This window comes from Podarcis pityusensis (assembly GCF_964106645.2).
Source record: "Podarcis pityusensis genome assembly, chromosome: 7".
NCBI lineage: Eukaryota > Metazoa > Chordata > Lepidosauria > Squamata > Lacertidae > Podarcis > Podarcis pityusensis.
Genome location: NC_138031.1, coordinates 57,793,054 through 57,813,030, shown reverse-complemented (window position 1 = coordinate 57,813,030; position 19,977 = coordinate 57,793,054). Strand labels below are relative to the sequence as shown.

The 19,977-nt window shown below is 39.2% G+C and overlaps 1 protein-coding gene across 1 annotated transcript in view; it reads right to left on the bottom strand.

Moving 5' to 3' along the window:
- The window catches only part of CTDP1 (CTD phosphatase subunit 1), a 57,475-nt gene that overhangs the window by 24,636 nt on the left and 12,862 nt on the right, over positions 1 to 19,977 (bottom strand). Inside the window, exons 4-11 of the mRNA XM_081014535.1 lie at positions 18,860 to 18,988; positions 17,344 to 17,494; positions 12,791 to 12,881; positions 10,820 to 10,986; positions 7,750 to 8,814; positions 6,808 to 6,949; positions 4,290 to 4,520; positions 1,881 to 2,040 (exon numbers count right to left, since the gene is read on the bottom strand). Of these exons, the coding sequence (XP_080870661.1) occupies positions 1,881 to 2,040; positions 4,290 to 4,520; positions 6,808 to 6,949; positions 7,750 to 8,814; positions 10,820 to 10,986; positions 12,791 to 12,881; positions 17,344 to 17,494; positions 18,860 to 18,988 (2,136 nt within the window). The remainder of the gene's footprint in view (positions 1 to 1,880; positions 2,041 to 4,289; positions 4,521 to 6,807; positions 6,950 to 7,749; positions 8,815 to 10,819; positions 10,987 to 12,790; positions 12,882 to 17,343; positions 17,495 to 18,859; positions 18,989 to 19,977) is intronic.

Sequence of the window (19,977 nt, the reverse complement as noted above, 5' to 3'; positions counted from 1 at the left end):
ATTTTGTTGCAGGTTACACTTTGATTTCCTGTGTTCTTCAGGGATGCTAAAAATCAACAAGCAGTTTCCTTTTGATACAGAGAAAAGGATCTTGATAAGAAGAAACAAGTGCATACTGTCTAGGTCTGCTTTGTAGGATACAGAGTGGGATAACTTTCAAAGCAAACCAAAACGAGGTTCCTAGAAATCTTCTTTCTTTTCCAGGCGTGTTATACTGCCATTGAACTATAATGATGACTCTAATTTGCCAGAATAGTGCATAGAAGTGTGGGTGGATGCAGAAGCCTCTGACTTTTGGTGCCTGGTTGTAATCTATTGGACAGAGACAAAAGCCAATCTTGTGTTCTGCCCAGTTGCATCTCTGACCCTGTCTCCTACCTGCATGCAGTTCCCACATTGTCCACAAGGGAATGCAGTCCTCCAGCTGAAACTTCAACTGTTCCTGTTTTACTATGTCTTAGGGAATGCAAATATATCACGGGAATCTCCATTTCAACTAATTCTAAGTTTTAGGGCACCTTAAGACTGGGACACGTTATAAGAATCAGCCAATACTCCCCAGTAGAATTCTACATACATTCTGGGAAAGCATCCATGTAGGTTGCAAGTCCATTCTGCCTCCAGCAAATGGACCAGCAGGAGACCAAAACAGGCTGAAACATCCAGCACATTTGATGTGTGTGAACATAAAGACAAGTTGAGGCAGTGCTTTCGATTACTGCTATCAGAACTAATGTACCTCTGCAAAAACTTGTAAGGACTTGACCATTTGTGGGGGAATTTTTATTCAACTATTAAAGTAAACAGTGTGTGGTTCTTGGGGAGTTATTCATCTTCAGATTATAGGCTGCTAGCAGTTTCTCCATAGCAGCAGGGGATCCAGCCACTATTTATTTAAAAAATGCTTATGCAGATTGCAGCTATTCTTAGTAATTGCCTATACAGGACTTAACATTTTTACAATTCATACAGAGAATAAAAGCTGAGTAGATGGAAATAAAGAAATGACATTCTCTGGAGCAAGCAATTCTGACACACACATATGCAAAATAAAATCAGTATTAGTTAAAACTAAGGAAGAAACCTCCAATTTCCCCACTATCCTTTAGCATCCAAATACAAAAGTTTGACTTCCCCATCATAAGGCTGAAGGGATACAAAGGGCATCCCTCATAAGAACACTGCATGAACTATGGGCTGCAGGTGCCACTGAGGCTCTAGTGTATCTGCTAAGATTATAGAGAGTCCCTGGATTTCATTTCTAATTGTGTTTCAACTTCAGGAATTGCAGTGATAAGTTCTGAAGTGTGAAGCAAAAATATTATTGGGTAAAAATGAGATAAAAGAAAAAAATCTATGAATCAAGGTATTTCAAGAAATAGCTCAACTTCATCTCATTTGAGTGTATAGGTTTCAGAATAAGACTTCATAATATTCAACTTTCATTTCGTATCTGCTACACATATAAAAAGTGTTATTTCTTGCTGGGAAAGGAAAGCAGGGCCAGATATTAAGTAACTATACAATTAAAATATTTAATATCTATTACATGTTCTGCAGTATGTTACATGTAACCAAATATATACAGATGAGCCTCAGGTAGGAAACACTGGGTAGTAACTGCAATCAAACTGTGCAGTCAAATTTCCTCTGAACGAATATAAAATGTAAGTTATGCTAAGAAACAGATAATGTTTCCACATTCAAGTTCCAGATGAAGCATTAAGATAAACCAGTTTATCAATGGAAATTAAAAATCTCATTTTTGAGCCTAACCGTCACTCTTCATCTTCCCATACCCTAGAGGTGCTTGGATATCTCTATTGCACTAAAAACGTGTCATGTCACTTAATTACTCAGCAGTACACAATCGAACTCACCTCTTTATCCATACTTTCTAAATCTTCTTTACAAAGAGTGTATAGTGGCATTGTTTCAGACATACTTGGCTGGCGTTTCCGTTTAGATGGGCCAGGCTCTTCATTCTCACTTGCTGGCATCTCCTCTTCATCAAAAAGCTGTTGGTGTGGTTGAACAACTCTGAAAAAAGATTCAAAAGCTCTGTATTACATAACTGTTATGATCTGAACTGAATAGAATGTCAGGATAGATTCAGTTTGGAATACAGATCCATTTCAAAACTCATACAGTGGAAAACTTTGCCCCATTCTTCATGTTGCTCAATATGGATTTCCCTTTTCCACACTTCAAAGACTTCTGAAGGCAATGTCAAAGCTTTATCAATTAGAAATGCAGAAAGAGTGAGCCACTCATGACCCTGATTTTCACAGTAGCACTTGTTCCCCCACAGACAAATTAGGTAAAAGTTTGAACCTGTCTTCTTTCAAATGTAGAAACAGTCCCTGCTCCTGCCAACCTAGCAGTTCGAAAGCACATCAAAGTGCAAGTAGATAAATAGGTACTGCTCCGGCGGGAATGTAAACGGCGTTTCTGTGCGCTGCTCTGGTTCACCAAAAGCAGCTTAGTCATGCTGGCCACATGACCCGGAAGATGTGTGCTGGCTCCCTCGGCCAATAAAGCGAGATGAGCGCTGCAACCCCAGAGTCTTCTGTGATTGGACCTAATGGTCAGCGGTCCCTTTACCTTTACTATAGCCACCTCACTTGGGACTCTCACCCCACCAGAACACAGACCCCAAAGAAAGCCTATGTTTTTTGCCACTAAAAATGGATCCAATTTTTCTAAAGCATTAGAACAGAACAACATTATGTAAAAAAGTGTTCAGCCCCACTGTAATTTGTTTTGGATAATATAAATGTGCTTAGCCAGAAGTTCTTCTTCTTCTTTGGCGATCACTCGTAGCCAAGTAAGATTGTCTTACATAACCATAGTTTTAACAATGAGTCTGTAAGTGACTGTGGAGACCAATTCTGGATCCACATGTCCTTCCACAGTGGGGACATTGGTTTCTGGGCGGGAGTTGATCATGGTGTGGATTTGCCAAGCGTGCCTTCCTCTAAGCACGTTTCTCCCTTGCATCCTGAGTTCAAGTGTCTTCAAAGCCCATGACACCTTTGGTAAAGGCTGTCCTCCAACTGGAGTGCTTGCAGGCCAGTGATTCCCAGTTGTCAGTGTTTATACTACATTTTTTTTAGATTTGCCTTGAGATAGTCTTTAAACCTCTTTTGTTGACCAGCAGCATTACGCGTTCCAATTTTAAGTTCGGAATAGAGTAGTTGCTTTGGAAGACAATCATCAGGCATCTGCACAACATGACCAGTCCAACGAAGTTGATGTTGAAGAATCATTGCTTCAACACTGGTGATCTCTGCTTCTTCCAGTACACTGATATTAGTTCTCCTGTCTTCCCAAGTGATGTGTAAAATTTTTCAGAGACACCACTGATGGACTTTTTTGAGGAGTTGGAGATGGTGTTTATAAATGGTCCATGTTTCACAAGCATATAGTAAGGTTGGTAGTACAACAGCTTTGTAAACAAGCATTTTGGTTTCCCTGCAAATGTCCCAGTACTCAAACACTCTGCACTTCAACCGTGAGAAAGCCGCACTCACAGAGCTCGGGCGATGCTGGATTTTGACATCAATGTTGGCCCTTGTGGAAAGATAACTGCCTAGGTAGGAGAAGTGATTGACATTTTCCAACGTTACACCATTGAGCCGGAAGTAACCACAATAAGGGAGAGGGTGAAGAGGGATTCTTGTTTCCCTACTTTTATATTACAAGTGGCTAATCCTGTTGGGGGACTTGACACCTACACACATACCTTTTCTGGTTTCTAAGGCTCCACTGAGTTTGGCAGCAGTGGCAGAAAGATTTATTTACTTTAAGTAAATATGGAGCTGGGGTAGGCAGAATCCAGCACCCTGATTGGGATACAAAGCACCTCACTGTTTATCATTCCAGTTCATCACTTCAATTGTTCAACAAGTACAGAGGGAACATTGCCTCACCCTGCTCAGCTGATGGCAGGGATCAGCTAAGGAGGGAAGTTCTCTGTGTGTATCCCTGTGGCTTCCCAAATAGTGCATATTTTGTGTATGCGATGGTGTGAAGTGGCCACACACACCATTGGCATGTGCTATACGCACCCCACCCCCAACTGCCCAATGGTGAATGCAGCCAGGCGAAAAAGGTTAGCCACATCTGTGTTACACTTTTCTTTAGGAAAAATGTAGTGTCACACATGGACTCAAGAGCACCTATTGCAAGAGGAAAACACATTTGGGATTATTCTTTCACAATCTTGTTTAAAATATTAATGCCAAACAAAACTTGAAAATGATTTATGAAGTGTTATGTTCATCTACCTGAATAAGGAATGTTCCCCATGGACGGGCAGAGAGAGAGGAGGAGCTGGTGCTTGAATATACAAAGACTGGCTGGAGCTTTGAGATCCTTTCCTAATTAATTTTCCGGTGTTGGGATCGTAAAGCCGAACTTCAGGACCAGGCTGACACTTGGGATGAATGGGAGTTGGGTGGAAAAGAGCAGTCTGGAAAGCACTGTGTATATCTGGAAACATGGCAGGACTGTACTCTCTGTTAGATGAAATGTTTAAAAGACTTAAGTTAGCAGTCAACATTCCTCATATACACACATAAATACATACATATATGTATACTGTACAGTATATAAAAATAACCACACGCACACACTTGGCCCACCACATCTCTCCTGACTGTTTTAGTCCAGCGCTGTCCCACCTGCCCTACACCTGATGTCATAAAGGGGCAGGTATGGGGCATATGTCAAATGTGGGGCAAGTAAGTGCAGGGCTTGGCTGAAAAGTGCTTTGCAAGTGCTGCTAATTTGCAGGGCCTGCAAAGCCCCTTGCACAGTGCTTCCCAAGCACCCAACAACCAGCACAGCATTGTGCCCAGAACTTCCCAAGTGTTAACACAGGGAAGTTTGCAGCATTTCCCAGTGTCTGACAATCAACTGGCCGTTGCACATTTGGATAGCACTGTGCAAAGGGCTGAGAAAGCCCTTTGAACTCTCTTTTCCCACTCCAGCAGGTTAACTTGTTGACATATGACGATCATCTAGTGTCATGATGATGCCAGATAATTGACAGGTGGGTGGTCCTGCCCACTTGCCAAAGTTGGCCCACAGTATACATAGTGGGTTTGAACTTTCAACCATAGATCAGCAACATTTTTGGAAAACAGAAAAGTAAAAAAATGTAGAAAATAAAATTCATCAGCGATGTAAACACTGGCAAAAACTTCTTGATTTGTGTCAGAAAACTTCTAGGTATTCCACCATTAGGTCATTAAAAAATAAATAAAGTGAGGGTCCTTATCCAAAATTCACAAAAAGAAAAGCACCATTTCTTAATGTATAGTTAGTTTTAGAACACACACCCTGGCTACATAATGCTAAATTAGGGATGGGGAACCTTAAAAGAGGAGTTATGCAGCCCCCACAAGTATCTCTGTCTGGTCTTTGGGACTCTCCCTAGGCTGCATCTGCTCCTCAGGACCCACTCCCTACTGGTCCAGCTCCACACCCTCCTTGATTGTTAGCATCAGGTTGAAATATGACCCTGAACTCTGATAATGCCTCATGCTTTCCTGGAGTATAGAGAGGGGTGTATGAACATCAAGCCCACTGTACAAAGGTAAAAATTACATTAACTGCTCAGTCCACTTTTGCCTTTGGCCCTACCCAGAACTGGCATGTGGCCCCCAGAAATTTGCCTAGAAAGTAATGTGGCCCTCGGTCTGAAAATGGGACCCGTGCCTGTGCCAAACTATGGCTTAGTGCAGTGATGGAAACCCTAATTTAGACTGAACTACACAGACCCCTTCTACATTGATACAAAGAACTGTACATTAAAAATGTTCTCATTATCTCTAAAGATTTCCACATTCATAGCTCAGCTGTAAAACAGCAATTATTTCCACAAGAATTCAGTCTTTTGGATCAGATTTTATTAGAGTGCACCAAACAAAACCTGTTATTTACATTAAATAACATCAAAGCAATATTTCCAACTATAGAAAACATGCACACATATCCATCCTACTGAAACTATGGAGCTGGTCTGAAGTATCCTTCAGTAAAGTATCCTGAAGTAAAACATAATGCAATTTATGTAATACCCAGCTTGATATTGGCCGAAGAAAAGTCTTGCCCATTCATGGAAACAACACATGTCTGGCAGCATTAATTATGCAATGGCACTCTTTAATCCATACAGCTTATGAATGTTTATGCACATATAAGAGGGGTTATTACTAAGGAAGTGCTTATAGGAATGGAGCACTAGCTCTACCTATCGGTTCTGGGTAGTTTTCATATGCAAATGAATAAAAACAAGATTAAAACAAAATGCTCCTACGTTTGTGGTGCTCTTAGATCTAGGCTCAGACCTGGCTGTTCAAGCTGTGGCCAGGAATGCCTATGCAAAATTAAGATGGACGCACCATCTGTGCCCCTTTCTGGAACCTTCTTGTCTTGCTATGGTGATCTATGCCTTAAGTCACTTCATCTTGATTATTCCACATGCTCTATGGAGCTGCCTTTGAAGACCAGGTGGTTTAGGCTTCTTACATCTGGCTCATGTTAACCTCTTTTTGTACCAACTGCATTGTCTGCTTATTTATTTCCAGGGACAATTCAAAGTGCAGGTTTTGACCTGTTGAGTTCTAAACAAATGGCTTGGGTTAAGGTTATCCCAAGGACCGCCTTTCTCTTTACTGTATAACCCTGTTTAACTGGGATCTTCTCTTTCAGCTATTTGTAAGAATGGATATTAACCGTGAGCCCCATAGGATTTTAAACTCAAGTGTATTATTTAAATAATAAAACATTACTTTTTACCTTTGTGTTTTAAGGTAATCATCCTTCAAAGGAAACAGTTGTTCTTCTACTTTGTCCCAACGCTCCAAGCAGCTCCATAACCAGTCTGGATTTACAATATGGAGATTTTTATAGTTCTCAGCTTGCCGTACTTTTTCTGTGCCTATTTAAAACAGCCAAACATTAGCATAGGTGACAGAAAGGCTTTTCAATAAATCAGCACTGAGAACAGTTTACAGGGATTAGGTGCTGAATTCAGCGGGATTTAAGAACACAGCTTGGATGCTTTTAACATTCTCCCCATGCATTTAAAGCAGTCTGTAACATGGCAATGACTACAATTGTAAGGTCTTAGTTGTTTTCACAAAATCAGGATCCAGATGCAAAGGTAAGATAATTTTTTGTGTGTGCAACACAGGCATATAGCATTATAGTTTTGCTGACAGGCCTAGCCAACTGTTCAGATAAACAACTTACGCATTTCTAGATACCAAGAGAGGCAAGAAACACAACCTGGGCTAAAGGAGGAGTGAAGAAGAAGAGGAGGAGTTTGGATTTGATACCCTGCTTTATCACTACCCTAAGGAGTCTCAAAGTGGCTAACATTCTCCTTTCCCTTCCTCCCCCACAACAAACACTCTGTGAGGTGAGTGGGGCTGAGAGATTTCAAAGAAGTGTGACTGGCCCAAGGTCACCCAGCAACTGCATGTGGAGGAGCGGAGACGCGAACCCGGTTCTCCAGATTACGAATCTACCGCTCTTAACCACTACACCACACTGGCTCTCAAAGTGTATGAATGTTCTTCAAAATAACTGAATCCTGATGGTTTCTTAAAATATTCATGCACAGAAATATCTGAACAGCAGTATTAGAAGCTTGCTACATTGCTAGACGCTTCGTATGACCACCTATTCACACAGAGCCTCAGTTCAAACCCATGTTTTGGATTTACTCATACTTACCAGCTCTTGCTGCAATAAGGTGTGTTGGCTTATTGGGGTCATCTTCATTCAATACTAGATTTTTTGCAATCTTAGCTCCAAGTGCAGTAGCATGATAATGCTCCCGTGTTTTTTCTATGGGATAATTGGTTGGGTATAATCCACTAAATAATATGGTAACATCTGACAACACTTTTCGTTTCAGTTCTGGCACTATTTTTCTTATATCTGGAATTTCATCTGTTTCTTTTCTCACATATTTATCATACTTTGAGTAATAGTCCGTGTGCACCCGAACAAGAATCTCTTCGAGATATATTAAATGGTCATCACTGTCTGTATCGTCATCTTCCTCTTCCTCCATGCTTTGATCTAAAGATTCTCCCACAGTTATCCCAGATTGCTCACTATTTTGAGATTCTGTCTCTGCCTCTTTCTTGTCCACGCAACCATTTCCTAGGCTACAAAGGCTGTCTTGTTCACTCTCTTCATGAGCTTCCAGATCGAATGCCTTAGGATGTGGATTGATGCCAGGTGAGGATACAGAGTCAGCAGAATGGTTCAGCTGTCCGTCCTTTTCTACATTCGTATCAGTTCCCACCAGAGGCATTGCACTTTCCTCTAGTGCAGGCTGTTTTGATTTCCTCCAGCTTCTCTTTCCTTCATTTTCACTATCTGTAGCAGAAGAGGAGGAGGATTTCCTAGCATCCAACCCACTGTCACTTTCACTATCACTAGACAACTCAAAGTCCAAATAATTTGTACTCTTGTTTTGAATCTGCTGTTTGCCTACAACTGTCCTATTATCATCGTCTGAAGACACATGAGATTCCTTGGCACTCATCACATCATTAGAAACATCCATTCCATGTTTAGAATCACTTAAGGAGTCTCTAACTTTATCATTGCAATTCAAATTCCAGGATGGAGTCTCACTGCCGACAGAGTTATTGCCGTTTACTTCATTTGCAGATTTTTGAATGCCATTGCTTTGTTCGTCTACATTTCCCACATTCTTTGCTTCTTCAGTGTCTCCCGTTGCTGTTGCTGGGTCCGATGCCTCCGTTACTTTTGAAGAATGATTTGCTAAATTAAGAGATATGTATGCATATTAAACTGAATCAGTCTTTGAAGTCAAAATGCTTAGTAACAAATATACAAAAGACCTAATAGCTAAAGACATTTAATCCAATTATGCTTATCTTTATTTAAACCAGAAGCCTGGGGTTGTGTTGGTGGTGGTGGTGGGAAATAATTGATGGTTCCACTTATGTTTTTTAGGTCAACAAATAACTTGCTCAAAATCTTACATATGTAGCATGGAGATTCAATTGTTTCAGAGGATGAAAAAAAGGCTGAACATCCGATTACAACATATCACTCACACACAGCTTGACGTACCAAGTCACAGGGCACAACGTGTGTCCCACCTTTGGCCCCCTGTGCCTGGGTAACCCTGCCCACCACCACCCTGGCATCCACTCTCACCATGCAAAAGTGAAGCAGGGCTAGCTTGTGTGTGACACACAGGGTGGCAGCAGCAAGGTTTGTGTGTGTGTGTTCTGTCATTGCGTTGTTCCTCTTAACACGGTAATGAATGGAGGAGGATTACAAGCTTAAAATAGCACAAGAATGGGGAGATGGGAGGTCCCTTTACACAAGCAACAAATAACAAGCCATTAATAGAGAAGTAAGGACACTTGTCTTTTCAGACTTTATTGATACTCGGGATTCCAGGCACAAACATCCATGGCTGCAACTGAGGCCATAAGCTGCAATATTTTTAATGGGGGGGGGGGTCTGTAATGTTTTGAAATGGAAGACAACTGCCTTAAAATAGATCTGATACAGCATGTCTGGCTTTAAAAGCACATTTACTAAATATAAGGAGGAAAACAAAGGTACCAAAAAGGTTAATGTTCTAATTTTAGCACACCCAGATAACTACACATGGATGTACTACTGTCTACTAAGCTACTTCAATTGAGCTTAACTTCCACTAAAGGCACCTTTAGTTTCACGGTCACCATCTGAAAACATGCTTACACTACTTGTTAGTGTTTGTTTAGGCTGAGGAGACTGATTTCGAACTACAGTACTCCAAGTCACATTCATTTTCACTAAAGGAAGGTTCTAACAACAACTAGCCTGTGGGCAATTTATCACACTTTATCCTCTTCATGGTTGTGCTTGTGACTGAGGGGTAAAATAGACATTTTAAAAGTCTGTGTTTTTTGTTTTTGCCCTCCTTTAAAATAGCAGCTATGGGGTAGAGGGATTCATATTTGGACCATAGGGTTGAAGACCTTCCAGGGCTCATTTTCCCCAACAAAAATCTCTCCCTGCCCACAGGTCAGGTAATACTGCAGTACTGCAGTCAATGACAGCTTCAGGGGAAAAAATGGTTGTTTGGAGTATGCTGATATTTTATGGTAAAACAGCATAGGAAAGATTTTAAACCCTGCCCTACCCTAGGAGCTGCCATCTTAAAAATTGAGGGGGGGGGAGGACCCATAAGAGTCATGCTTAATATAATATCTAATTTGCTCTTCCAAACTATTTTAAACTGCCAACTTTGACTTGTACTGCATCAAACTGTTAAGTTTTATGGAATAAAAGCAATTTTAGTAATGGAACATTTTCCCCATGGAAAAAGATGATACAGTATTGTATCGTCTTCACAGGAGGCAAGCAAGAGGGGCCCTAACGCTGTGTTAAATAATGCTGTGCTCCAATTAAAGGATGTATCTTTGGAGAATGCAACTTGTGATTTTAAATTTGATTTCAACTTGAGGCAACTTGGTGTACTGAGATTCCCCCAAATGCTGTGTAACAGTGCAACAAATTCTATAGACCCAGCAGACCTGCCTGAGAAGTAGTATAAATACAATGAATAAAGGTGGTCCACTATTCTGGTAAAAGGTAAAGGTAAAGGACCCCTGACAGTTAAGTCCAGTCACGAACTATTCAGGTAGTCAAACTGAAAAGGAATCTGAACCTGAAATCCTCACTTCTACTGGTTTTGAAAAACTGTTTTAAGATTAGTTAATGAATTGTTTAAAAATACCATGTTATCGAAAAAACATGTTACCTGTTTTTCTCATTTGAACTTCCCTTGATCCAGGCGGTGCATTAATATCGCCTATGCCCTGAAAGTATACGTATTTCTTCACAGTTATCAAATTAGGCGCATATTTCCAGACATCCTCTCTGTCATCAATAATACAAACCATGGAATCACCACAAGGAAATAAGTTTCTAGAAACAGGAGAAAGATTAAGTGAAATGGACTGATTAGAGAACTCTTTAAAATGATTCATATTAAGGCATATCTAAATAAAGATATAAAATAGGAAGACATTCTAAATTCACATATTGATTACAGTCCTTTACATTATCAGTTTGTTTTCTTAAAGCAACTACCATTTCATCTGTATCATCACAATGATTAATATTTATCAGTTTTGCTTAAAACTGTCCAGAAGCTGACGAAAGAAAACAAACCATGATATTGAACTGACATAGATATATATAAATAAATATATATACACATACACAAGTCCTTCACTTTTAAATGCACAGAAAATAAAAATCAGATCCACCAAGAATGGTTTTTTTTAAATAATCAGCTGTTACGAAGATGGGCAGTAGAAAGCATCACCTGTAACTCTGCCACCTGGAAAACAATTCAATCAATCACTGCTTTCAACTAAGCTATATTATGTGATTAACAAAGTAGTGTCAGGCACCACCTAGTGGTATGAGTGAGGCTGGACTAAACGATAGAATTGTCTTATAATCCCCCCCCCCAATAGCTTTAACTTTGAATGCCATTAGAATTTTCAAGTTAGGGTGCAGCTGTTTATGACAGAAATGTTGGATATGCAATGGGAGCACAAAACTGCACTATTTTATTTTATTTTTATAAAGGAATCAAAATACTATGACTCAGCTTCTTTGTATGGTAAAGGTAATAGTTTCATACTCAAAGCTTTGATATGTGCAGTACATATAGAAACAGCGTAACATTCAATCATGCTGTATGAGATTTAAAATAGACCTATTACCCATGAAAATCTGTTTCTATCGATTTGTCAGGCAGGTCAGAGATCCTGCTACACTGATGTATCCAACACAGCTCTGTCCAACTAGGAGACAAGTCCTGCTTAGTTGCATAGTTTTCTTAGGGCCTGTAATAAATTACTCCCCACTACCAGCTCTACACAGAGAGACTGAAGGAATCATTGGGTTCATGCATTTCTGCTACAATCCGCTTGCCAAATCTTGAAGATAATGTCTGCGGCCAAAGATGCTGAGCCTATTTGAATGCAGGCTCTCTGTTTTCCTAGATACTGAATATACTAAACAAAAATGGCTTATATCCAGGGCAGGGGAGATTTCTACTGAAATACCTGGGGGATGTTCTGCTGTGGGTGGGTGTGCACAAGTGTAGAGTGTAACACCTGAACAGGCTCCTATTCTGCAGTTCCCAAGGTCAAAATAGATATGATGGCAGCACGCCCAACCCCAGTCATGCCAAATCCCTACAAAAGCAGAAGGGGAGGGGGAGGAAGGGGGAGATTTAAAGCATGGTGTGAATGGGCAGAGCTGAACCCTTCCATCACCCATGGTTTCTCCCTGAAGCAACCTTAAAAACAACAACATATTTTTGTTCTGATTGAGCTCCATGACACAAAGTAACCTCCATTGGAAAGGAAGTAGCTTTAAAAAAAGAAGTTCGGGGCAGGGAATTCAAGGGCAGAAAAAAGATGCACTCCTATAAATAATTCTAACTCTCATTCCTGCCACCTGAAATTCACTTCAAATGCAAATAGTTATAGAAAAACAAAAGCAATGGCAATCTATTTTCTTATCGGTTTCTATTAATGTGGGCAGGATATAATCTCCATTGCTTTACAATAAAAAGGCATTGAGATGTTTATGACCAGGAGTGGCAGGTTGGGGAGTTTAAAAAAGTAGTTAGATACTGAAATTATGTTATTTGTTTCCAGCGGTATCCCTCCAAATGCTTCACGAACAATATTCCAATCCCAATACATACCTAAGGTTCCCAGTTTTAGAATATGGATCAATACATTCATCCCTTGACAATATTCGATGGGAAAAAAGCTTCTTTTCGGAGTCCAAGAATGCTTTTAAGGAAAAGAAGTTCAAAATTAATATGTATTTTCCACAAGAATCATCATACTTAGTATGATTTTCTTTGGAATACCACAGGATCGTTTTAGCCAAAAACAGCTTTTAATATGAATTACTGTGCATAGCTAAAATTTATTAATGAGATCCCCAAATACATTCTACTACATAAACCATAAATACTACACATAAATCAAGAGACTGGTATTAAGCCATTAAGGCTGCAATCCTATACACCCTTAGAAGCAAGTCTCACTGAATTCAATAAAGATTATTTCAGAGTAGGCATGTATGGTATTGTACCATAAATAATTGTAATAAATACTTGCTAATATAACTTGCAACATGACTGATAGGGTCACAATAACATGTTTACTCAGAAGAAAGTCCAATGGAAATTCATGGGGTTTTCTTCCAAGCAACTGGGGTTATGAGTGCCTCCTGAATGTTTTTTAATAAAACGTGAGTTTTCATCAGATAGAAAAAAAGATTTTGAAGTTTATATTTGTAGTTTATTTAAGAGTAAACATAGCATATTTAGGTCAACATATTGGCCAGTCAAGCATCCCATCTTGTTTTGCGATACAACAGTGCACCCCATTGTAAAAACTTCATAGCAAGTCTCAGCATTAGTCGATTTCCCCCATTTGTTCAGTGCCATGTCTTGGCTTTGTAGATAGCCAAAGCAGTGGAAAGCATCCTACAATTCTTAAGCAAAATGGGCAAGTTAAGGGACGGTTTAAATAGGAGTTCTTGTAGTTGCAGGTTTTAAGTTATACTTGTAAGATTTGAACATAAATACTTCTGAGCTATCTTGAAATAGTAACAGCTTTGTTTTTTAAAACATGGCTGGATGACAACTGTCTTGAAAAACTGATTTTAAGGACTATAATCAGGTAAGAATTCTGCATTTGATTTCTTGGCTACTTCCTCATGTTACATAAACCATTTTTAGTTTCATCAGTGGGGGAATCACATTAAAGCAGGCCTGCACTTGTGGTCTACCAGTCACATACTGCAGTTTCATAAGCCTCCTGGTTTAGCTGCTTGCCAGAGATTGCACAAATTAAAGGGTTGTCAAGCATCTGGCACCACAAAATATATGTCAGGGTTGGCTGCATTCACTTCGGTGTGTCACAGGTTGCATCATTATGTATCTGGAGAAGCCCAGTGCAAACTTTGTTTTATAAACTAACACTGTCAAAATTTCTGAGAACGTTATTTTAAAATTGTGACCCGTATGGTACTGTGCAATATCCATTTCTAGACATGACTTGTGATTCAGGGAGTGATGTGATGCACTTTGAAGGATTTGGATGTTCAGAGGCTATTGACGCAGCACTTTCTAGAATTCCCTATAAAAGGTTTCAGTGACACACTTCCCAATATCACTAGTCACCTATCAAAAATTGATACATGTAGGCAAAAACTATTGTGTCTTACAGGAATAACTTAAAACCCACAAATACAAGAAAATTTGAGAGTTAAGGATAGAAGTTCAACCTTAACTCACCCGACTATGCTTAAGAATTTCAGCAAATTCATGTAGGGTCATCCCCTTGCAGTACCTAGGCATAATGAATTGAAAGAATTAGCTAGACAGAACCATCACCAAGTAAACTTAGAAAGATGCATTGGCCTACTAAAGTGAAAGAAGCCACTTAATGTAGAAAATAAAAGTGAGGTGTGAATATTTTAAATAAAAATGTTACAACAATATTTCCATAAATGGTCTGTTGTTTTTTCTCCACATTCATTATCTACACAAGTCAATTGCTAACTAGATTGGTCGGTGGGCTAGATCAAAACACAAGCCCCCTCCTACAAGCTCCTCACAGCTGAGTGAGTTCACTTTGTGTCTCTTCCTGGAGATAAAGGTAGGACCTTGAACAACAGAAACAGGGAGAAATGATCACTATATCAGCCAGTATATTAGCTGGCCAGTCCTTTATTAATCTATATGTATCAACACATGTAGATTAGGGTTAAGGAGAAAGTGGAAAAAAGAAGGAACAGATGCTTCTTCTTTCAACAGATACCACCATGCTGAAGAGACCAATTAGCAGGAATAAATAGCTTACATAAAAGAATCAGTTGAGAAATAAATCGGGATATACTTTCTTTTTTGGTTTTCACCTGCTACTTAATTATATCAAAATAATACATTATGTGTCAATTGAGACTTTCCTAAGAACATATTTCATTTATGGGTGATTTACATTTCCATGCATGAACAACAATACCCAGTGGCTCGATTAGCAACGAACTCAAAGTAATGGTTATTTAATGACCTGGTTTGCACAATCAAATCCTGACTCAACAAGCCAAAATATGAATGACATATTTGTGGAGAAACAAACCAGGAAGCTACAATTAGCTATGGTTTCCCATTATGTGGGAACCAGAAACAATGATTAATGGTTTCTAAACAAGTGACAATTCCCAACTCATCCTTAAAAGATGTCCTAATATTCTAACTTGGTTGGACTGAATCTAGCATAGTTTCCCAGTATGCATGTAAAGGGAAACTGTGGTTAAGTACGGCTTCAATGCTCATTTGCCCACTCACATGAAAAGAGGACTTTGGGGCTGCATGGCGGTGATGCAGCCTGTGCAAATCCTAGTTTATTAAGCAGAGTTAATAGATTAAATACATTTCTTTCTCAATCCAAGAACTGCATTCCCTTATAGGGAACCTTTATGTGCACCCCATCAGCATCCATTCCCATTATCTTTCATACACATGCTTACACCCATTCTCATCCTTGACTGGCCAGGTTGGCTGGAAACTGGAATCCAACAATATTTGGAGGGCCACGGGTTTTTCATCCAGGCTCCACTGCACATTAAATGAAGTCTTCATTCAACACAATTTCTCTTTAAATTTACTGCCACCTTGTGTTTGAAGCATGCACACACTATTGTAAACAACGACTGCTATAAAAACACACAGTTGGAGAGTTGATTTTATTCTTTCAAGCAGAACCATGACATTTCCTAGATAGATCTGAGGGAAAAAGTGAATCCCTCCACCCAGATTACATACCCCACTCTCTTCAGGGCAGTTATATATTATTTATTACTTCTGGCTTCTCATGGTCTCATGTTGAGGGACAACAGTGATTTTCAAAACAGAAGAAAGTTTGGATCTTGGAGCAAAGTCTGCAAACTGACCTCATGGATACATTATCAGATTAGCCATGTACGTTCCCCATTTTTATTCCTCCTCTTCCTACCTCCCCTCATAGCTTTGTGTAATGCCAGATGAAGCATTCTGGAGAACCTGAAAGCTTCTGCGACAGTTTGGCTTGTCCCAGTGAAGGTACTGCACAACTGCAGATTTTTGGTTTTGTTCTTACAAATGAATGTTGCTTTTTGTGTGCTTTGTAAAACTGAGGGCAATATCCAACGAAGTTAGTGCATGGACCTCTGGCTATGCAATGGAACTTCTCCCTGTCTTCTCCCTCAGCAACCTCTATGTTTGTTCTGGGCGTTCCCCCCAAACCTGCAGAACAGATATGGGGAGGGCATGGGGGGCATCAGGGAGAGGTGACATTCTATTGAGAAGCCAGAAGTTCTTGTGCTAACGGAACTACTTTATTGGATACCACCTTGAGTACTTTAAATAGGCCAAAGTAACAAGAAGTCAATGGTAGAATGCAATAGGATAATAATGCTTTCAGCCCCAAAGAACTTTAATTTACTGCCTGTTGGAATACAGTGGAACCTCGGTTTTCGAACGTAATCTGTTCCAGAAGACCGTTTGACTTCCGAAACGTTTGAAAACCAAAAACTCAATACAGAAGCCTCAATATAATAAGGGAACTCAAAACGGAAGCCACGTTGAACATTCAGCTTCCAAAAAGCATTTGAAAACAGCAGCAGTTACTTCTGGGTTTTCGGCATTCAAAAGCCGAAACGTTCGACTTCTGAGATGCTCGAAAACCGAGGTTCTACTGCTTTCATTCCTCATGTAAATGAAACAATGCACCTAGCCACAATTTAGCTGTAACCTCTAAATAAAAGGGATGCTGATCCAATTCTCTCAATCCCATGCTAATCTCTTAACCTGCTGTAGATTAGCAGATATTATTGTCTGACTGTTACTCTCAGCATGATTTGTTTAAGCCACCTTGAGTGCCGATCAGGGAAAAATGCAGGGTGTAACAACAATACTTTTGAACAAGATTTGAAATGCAATTTGGGAACAGCACTGCAGCCACTTGGTAGCTTCTATTCTAAGTACCATAATAATAGTAATAATAATAATAATAATAATAATAATAATAATAATAATAATATAGAATGTTCTATATTATGGTACGTAGAATAGAACCGTAGAGTTGGAAAGGATCCTGAAAATCATCTAGTCCAACCCCCTGCGATGCAAGAATCTCACCTAGATCATACATGACAGATGGCATTCCAACCTCTGCTTATAAACCTGCAATTGCTTACCTGCAATTGTATGTGCATAAAGTCTGCTTCCAAAGGTAAACACATGTAGTTCATACAACTTGGCAATCTTTTCTAGGAACTCTCTGCAATGAGGACGCAACCGAGTATGCAGCATAGGCTCCCCTCGACCTAACTGAAAATGGAATATTCCCTGAAAGGGAGAGATTAACACTGGTAAGACGTAAGCTATAACTCATAAATAAAACCCATTTTCTGGCATATACAGAATGATTTTCAGCTTATAAAAGAATTTTTTTGTCTTGTTTTTTGTCCAGCCTGCATTTAATTTTCTTCTCCTAATCTCTATTTTCCCTTATACACAGATGTAAAAAAAAGGAGAAGTGTTTGTAGATTTTGAACCAAGAATTTAATGGCAGAGATCTTTGCCACACCGGTCTAGTTAATTCCAGGTGCCACTCAAAGCTACTCTCCCACCTCTTAAAGATATTCACTTTTTCTGATTACTGGGCCACAGTGTACCAAACTTTTAAAAATTAGCACGTTTGTATACACTTACAAATATACATTATAAAGTTCAATAAAAAGAGCAGCTCAGCATTTACATTATTTGCTTGCCATGGTTTTTATAATATCTCATGAACTACAACTTCTGTCAGGCCAAGCCAATGCCCAGTAATCATGAGAGTTGTAGTTCAGCAACATCTGGAGTCACAGGCTAGACCACCTTATCATAGAATGACTGAAAATAGTCACTATATGATGAAGTAGTTTTAGCTATCAATTTAGTTAAGAATATTTGGGAGCTAGCTAGGTAACTTCAGTTTCATTCCCATTTCTCTAGCTAGGGATCCAGAAAGCCCACATGGGCAGCAAGTGTCTTTTCCAGCTCTATCAGTTGCTACACTGGAGAGTACACCAGACCTCAGAGCAAATTTCGTAACAGCTGAAGTAGGAGAGGTTCCTGAAAAGTCCCAACCTTTATGCACCTCTAGTTGTGTTGGCAAGTACTTTCACTGAATATTCACTAGATGATTATTTAACTAAGTATCACTCAGAGAAGATCTATTGGAATTAATGGACCTAACTAGTGTTCATTGATTTCATTTAGTCTATTCTGAGTAAAATTTAGTTGTCTACCACCTACTGTTCCTTTTCTGGCAAAAAGCAATACAAGCAGATTTCACATGCATTATTTTTATATTATTGATTTTATCTTGTCCCATCCTGAAGGCTGTATTTCTTATTTTCAATGCTTGGACATCAAATTCTAATGGTTGTTTCTTTGTAGTTACTGCAGATTTAGTATGTATGCCAGTATTTTTATTTATTATTGGTTTGTTTTATATTTTCTTTCAGTGCTAGATGCCTTGAATTTCTTCTGGAAGCTAGAATAATAAACAAGGGCTTAGGATCTACTATATATTTTGGAAAGTTTTTATTTGCTATGAATTGGATGCCTCTTAGTTTATGAACTTTATAAAGCATTTCATTCTTGAAATGTTGAACAGTTTTAATGTATTTTGGCAAAGAACAATAATCAATAATGTTGCTTTACTCGGTTAGACATCTGTTGGCAGTGCTGTTCTGTTGTATGGATCAATGTCTGGTCCAAATCTACCATTAGCACCAGTTTTCGATTTCTGCGTAGCCTCTCCTGGTCTTCTCTTCCCAACTGCTCAGCTTGCTACAATAAAAACAGAGTATCCCATTAAGTGTATTTGAAGCATAAAATGAGGATTAACTTGAAAAGATCTCAGTAGACGCAGTGCAATGTACAGTAATTTCAAAGAAGGAAAACAAACAACAGCCAGCCAAAATTCAGTTGACTAAATAGCTCCTTTCACTCATATTAAAGAACAAATGGAAGTGGAACATCATCTTAGAGTTGCCCTCTAGGCCTCCAAAATCCTAGCAATTTGTATGTATCAGACTCACTGCATCAACATGTTTAATTAGTGGATTTTGCAGCAAAGGGTTTATTTGAACTTCTGGTATGTGGCAGATGCAGTGTGCATTTTCCCCCTACAAGCAAAAAAATAAGGAGTGCTATCCAATGAAGTACTTCTGTTAGTGCAAAGACTCTGATTGCAACAGAACCTTCTTCTCTTCTCATGTGCAATCTAAATTTGTCCTGGAGATTCCTCCAACCTTCCCAGAGCAGAACCCTCCATTTGTGCAAATGGAAATCCTTATGCATGTTGTACAGAGTTCTTGTTATTTCCCCTGCTCTTCATGTGCTGTAAAAGCAGCTGGTTTCCTGGGTATAACATTTTACTTGCACCCAAGTGTTTGATGGCCAAAATATACTGTTCGTGGCTACTTTTAAAATCTTAGCTGTGAGGGTATGTGACTGATACACACATTTTTATTTCAGTTTCAACAGTATTTTTAATTGTGTTGCTTTATTGCTTTTGTGTTTGGCAAAAAGACTGGGATATAAATTTAATAAGTTTGCCATCTAAACTTGTATTGGCAGGATTTGTGCAAGAAGAATATAGAGTGAAATCCAAGGGAGCAGGCAGTAGTTCTCTCTTCGAAACTAAAATTTGATTACAACACATCAGAAACATGTATAGCTAAGGATTCTATCTACTTAAAAGAGTTGATTTCAACTTCAAATTTAGCTAAGACAAACTTGCTGTATTACATGCGTTCATAATGAAGAAATTCTGC